Source organism: Nicotiana attenuata, chromosome 3 (assembly GCF_001879085.1).
Source record: "Nicotiana attenuata strain UT chromosome 3, NIATTr2, whole genome shotgun sequence".
In the NCBI taxonomy this organism is placed as follows: Eukaryota; Viridiplantae; Streptophyta; class Magnoliopsida; order Solanales; family Solanaceae; genus Nicotiana; species Nicotiana attenuata.
Window position 1 is genome coordinate 70,598,692 of NC_031991.1, and position 5,187 is coordinate 70,603,878.

Genomic DNA, 5,187 nt, shown 5'->3' on the forward strand with positions numbered 1-5,187 from the left:
CCCCCCCTCTCTTTCTCTCTCTCCTGCTTTTAGTCTATGTTTTATGTTATTTTAGAAGTATATTTTCATACTAGTTCTTAAGAAAGATGGAATATTTTATAGTCTTAATTATAAGAGCAAAAAAAGGACAGCTCGATGCATAAAGTATTTCGCACTCATGCAGGGTTTGGGGAAGTGCCGCACCCTAGGACTATGAATGTAGACAGTCCACCCTAATGCAAGCATTAATGGTTGTTCTCACGGCTCGAACATATAACCTATAGGTCACATGATACAACATTATCATTACTCCAAGGCTTCCGTTCCTTAATTGTAAGAGTATTTGTCTTAATAATTGTTTTAACTCTTTTTTAAGCGTCTCACTTAATTAATACACTACTCCCTCCGGTCCACAATAAGTGACTAATTTGCTTTTTTATTTTTGTCCAAAATAAGTGTCCATTTATATAATCAAGAAAAAATTCAATTTATTTTTACAAAATTACCCTTATGTACATATCCCTAAAAAGTTTTCTTACTCCTCACATTAAATATTTAATTAAGGGTTGTTTAGTCATACTAGGTATTTTTGTATAGAATTTAGTGGAGTATTTTCTTAATGTGCGTGCCTAAAACAAATTGGTCACTTATTGTGAATAGGAGAGAGTACTAGTTAAAATAATAAGGGGTGGATCCATAAAAAAGTAATAAACTGCTTCTTGTTTTCCGAATATATTAGATATTTTAAAACAAATTTATTTTGTCAACCAATAAACAATATGCACAGGAGATCATTAGATGCATATGTGTTGGCTTCAAAAAAAACAAAAATCATACTTCAATGCAAATATTAGAAATATACTGTAACAATGGAACTGAGAGGCGGACGACTCGGACATAATCCAAAAATGTACAAAATATTACAAGACCGAAACATGCAATATGTTGATATTCTCTTATTTCCCCAATTACCCAAGCACAGAGCAAAAGGCATGTAGATTAATGTCATAATGAAATTAAATTCCCTATGCTCAACGTAACGACAACGAATGAAGATCATAGAAAACAACCAAAATCCAATGGAGAAAGGAAAACCACTTCTATTGCATGTAAAAATATGTGGATCTGGCAAATGTCCAGTTTCTGTTTCTTGAATTCTTATCACAAGAGTACTACTCCATGCATAGACCATTTTTCTTATAGATGTTTCGAGAATTTTTATATTTTTAAATTTCATATTTCCAATATATAAAAATTACCAAGCGAATAAATTTTGAGGTCATTTTGTTATCAATCAACGTCCACTAATGGATCAAGTGGAGGAGAATAATGGTTCAGATTTTCTCATCAAGCACACAGATGCAAACATCAGAGAAAGAAGCCACTAATGGGAGATGGAGAAGATGAATAGAACAAAAAAGGACCACAAAGAGAAAGTTTATAAAATTTAAATAACAAGAATAATTGAACTATAGAGACAAAAATGTCATAAGTAACACTAATAGCCGGTCTTCTTCATTCACGTTGATCTCCATATGTGTCACATATTACAAAGAGGTCCCATAAGAATCCTTAATTTTGACATATAACCAATCAGAATGCTCTGTTCAAGATTGATTTCAAAATTCAGCCAATCAACATTTAGATAGGCTAATTTCACGGGACCCCAAAGAGCTTAATCTTATTTTTTGCTAGACAAAAGTGCATGGCTAAACAAGGCAAAACAACACTGTAGTATAGCAAAAGTGGCTGTTGTGGGCTCTCTCAACTGGCAATTATTGTACCAAGAAGTTATATATCCTTAGTTTCTAATCAGTCCTTTATATATATTGAACTGTTCCAATTAGTTTTGGGGCTTGTTCAAACTTTTTCAATCCAATTAAGCCAGTTGCGTCTACCAATTTCGCCATATTCCTCTTTCTTTTTGTTGAGATTATCTCATTGTGTTGTTATTCTGTTTTTTTTTTTCTTTCTTTCATCTACTGGAACTGTTGAATTCATTAGATACTGATTCCTATCTCGAGAATTTTCTCTTTCAAAAGCCTAATTTAACTTCTATATGATGACTAGTGAAAGCAAGACGGCAAATGCCATTGGAGGAAAAACAGCTAGAGCTTGTGATAGCTGTTTATCAAAGCGGGCACGTTGGTTTTGCCCTGCTGATGATGCTTTTCTTTGTCAATCCTGCGATGTTTCAGTCCATTCAGCTAACCAATTGGCGAGTCGCCATGAAAGAGTTCGTCTCGAAACATCTTCTAATAAATCAACTGACACCAAATTCGTCGACCAGACATCTCAACCTTCTTGGCACCAAGGTTTTACTCGAAAGGCAAGAACACCAAGGAATGGTAAGAATAAAAGTACACAAATTGGACAACGGAAAAAGGACGAGGAAAACATGGTCCCAGAAATGGGTAATGAAGAAAACTCACCGGATGAAAATGAAGAGCAGCTTCTTTATCGCGTTCCAGTGTTTGATCCTTTTGAAGCAGAACTGTGTTCAGTCCCGGATGAAGTGGTGGATGAAACTACTACAATTAATGACTTAGACATTTTGTTGAACAGTGAAGATGCATGCGATGATTTAGGGATTCCTGAGTTTCTTTCTTCTGAAATTGAACTTGCTGAATTCGCTGCCGATGTTGAAAGCTTGTTAGGCGAAGAGTTTAAAGTAGTAGCAGAAGAAGAAGACGAAGAACAGAGTCGGTTAATTAACGGTGCTGTTGAAGATAATAAGGCAATAAAGATTGAGGTTGAAGATGAAGAAATGAGAGCTGTGGTTGCTTGTCATTTGGATCCTGAATTGGATATGCCAAGGGAAGCGCTGAATTGGGATTTTGAATATGAAGAGACACCCGAACAGAAGGTAAATATGGCTGCAGCAACAGAGTTTGTCCCTAGCGCAGAATGTGGCGGCAGTAAAGCTGATGCAAAAAGGAGGCTGCTTTTGAGGCTTAATTATGAGGAAGTCATTAGTGCTTGGCCAAATCAATCTTCTCCATGGACTAATGGAATCCGACCCCATTTCAATCCTGATGATTGCTGGCCTGATTTCTTGGTATTCTATTATCTTCTCCTATATCCATTCTAGTTTCTCCACAATCAGGTAGTTATTACATCATGTTAATAGGATTTAACTTCTATAGGCTAATAGTAGTATAATTTTTTATACTATCACGTCACTTATAAGATTACCGTAAAACTAACCATGATTTGTTAAATTAGTTATAGTTTATTTGATGGTATCTCTTTCTCGAATTACCATAGTACCTCTCTAGAGCTAATAACTACATCAAACCCCGCTACCGGCAGCAGCGGAGCCACATGCATTCAAGGAGTGTCAACTGACGTTCCTTCATGGGAAAATAACAACTATGTAATATATATAATACATATTAATACCTTTTGACTTATTCGTGTGTTTACTTCTTTATATTTGATCCCCCTTAGTGAAAATCCTAGCCCCGATACTGACTTCCAGAAGGAATTCCTTTATTAGAAAAAAGATGCCAACTCTCCCATTGTTCCCATGATTCATGATAACTTGACCAATCACGCGAGCGACACATGCAATAAAGCAAACAATTTGCCATAATAAGTTAACCTACAATGATAATATACCAAAAAAGAAATCACTGCTAGTGTATATAAGTTAAATCCTACTTTATGATTTATCGTACTTCAATAGGGAGTCACTAATCCATAAAATTCAAATCATGGCTCCGCCTCTGATTATCATTGACCTCCTTATGTATCGTCTTTTCATGTTGATGCAGGAAACATGTATTGGAGAAGGAGGAGGTCATCAACCATATGGTGGGGGAAATGTAAGAGGCGGGGATGGAGGAAGAGAAGCAAGAGTATCACGTTACAGAGAGAAGAGGAGGACAAGATTGTTTTCCAAGAAAATTCGGTACGAAGTAAGGAAACTAAATGCAGAAAAAAGGCCTCGACTCAAAGGGCGATTTGTTAAGAGGACGACGTCGTTTTCAGCACCTGGTTTTCCGTACCTCATGAATAAACGATAACGGATCGGATATATCTTGAATAGAGTTGATGAGTTTTCTAAAATCGCCATTTTGCTTGCACTAGCAATCTGGAATGACTTAGGTTCTTTTATCATAACCTATGTTTATTCAATCAATAAAATATTGTGAGTTAAGCTTTTATCTCAGCAAATCTATCTATTTTCCTTCCACATGCAATCAGTATCATCGGTTAGAGGGAACAATTTTCACTAGAAGCTCAAAGTGCAGCCCGTAACGTAGCTGATAAAGTTGGTGCCATGTAATCAGGAGGTCACGGGTTCGAGCCGTGAAAACAGCCTCTTGTATAAATGCAGGGTAAAGGCTGCGTAGGATAGACCCTTGTGCTCCTGCCCTTCCCCGAACACGGCGCATACCGAAAGTTTATTGCACTGCGCTGCCCTTTTTAAGCTCAAAGAGCAGCCCGATGTATTAAGCTCCTTTTATATGCGGAGTTTAGACAAATTTCGGAATTTCTTTTAACATTATATGCAGTTTAGTCTTCTCAATTGTAATGTAAGGAAGACAGTCAAGGAGACTGAAGGCAAATTGGTTCACATTTTGGTTGATTAATCTTCTATTTTTCTGGATAATGTCATTTTTGGAGATGTTACAAGGCTGTTGATCAATCTTTCATGAGAATTCTGAGTATATATAACTTATAAGAGGAGAAGAAGCATCACCAGATACTCCCTCAAAAGAAAAGAAGACAATATATAGGTGAAATATCGCCTACATATATAGTAACGTTAGGCAATATTTGGTGGGAATGAAAGTTACACTATACGAACTCCACGAAAGCTTCAACATGACTTTTACTTCATTCATCATTAGCAGCAGACTGCTGATAAATTCATTTTTTAAGGTATAATATATTATGTAACATTCAATCAGATCTTCAATCTTCCACTTAAATCGTAAAAATTGATGTTACTATTAATGCAAGGATTAGAAAGAGTTTATTGACATTGATAATAGGTGAATTAGACTATAATTAGACCCTAAAGAACCACATTTTTGTATAGCTTTGTGGTAAAAAGTGATAACCAAATGCTCTGATTAGTGCTTTTCATGCTTTGCAGGCTATATCCAACGAATGAAGTCGATGGAGCAAGTTTGGGAACAATTACGGAGAAAAGGAGGCCAATCAAACAATGCCCACGAAATGCACCAAGTGAAGAGA

The 5,187-nt window shown here is 36.1% G+C and overlaps 1 protein-coding gene across 1 annotated transcript; it reads left to right on the top strand.

The window, feature by feature from the left end:
• LOC109224069 (zinc finger protein CONSTANS-LIKE 6-like) lies at positions 1,701-4,577 on the top strand. The gene is made up of 2 exons (XM_019388621.1): positions 1,701-3,037; positions 3,756-4,577. Exons 1-2 carry the CDS (start codon positions 2,039-2,041, stop codon positions 4,005-4,007), a joined length of 1,251 nt encoding a protein of 416 aa, XP_019244166.1. The 5' UTR covers positions 1,701-2,038; the 3' UTR covers positions 4,008-4,577.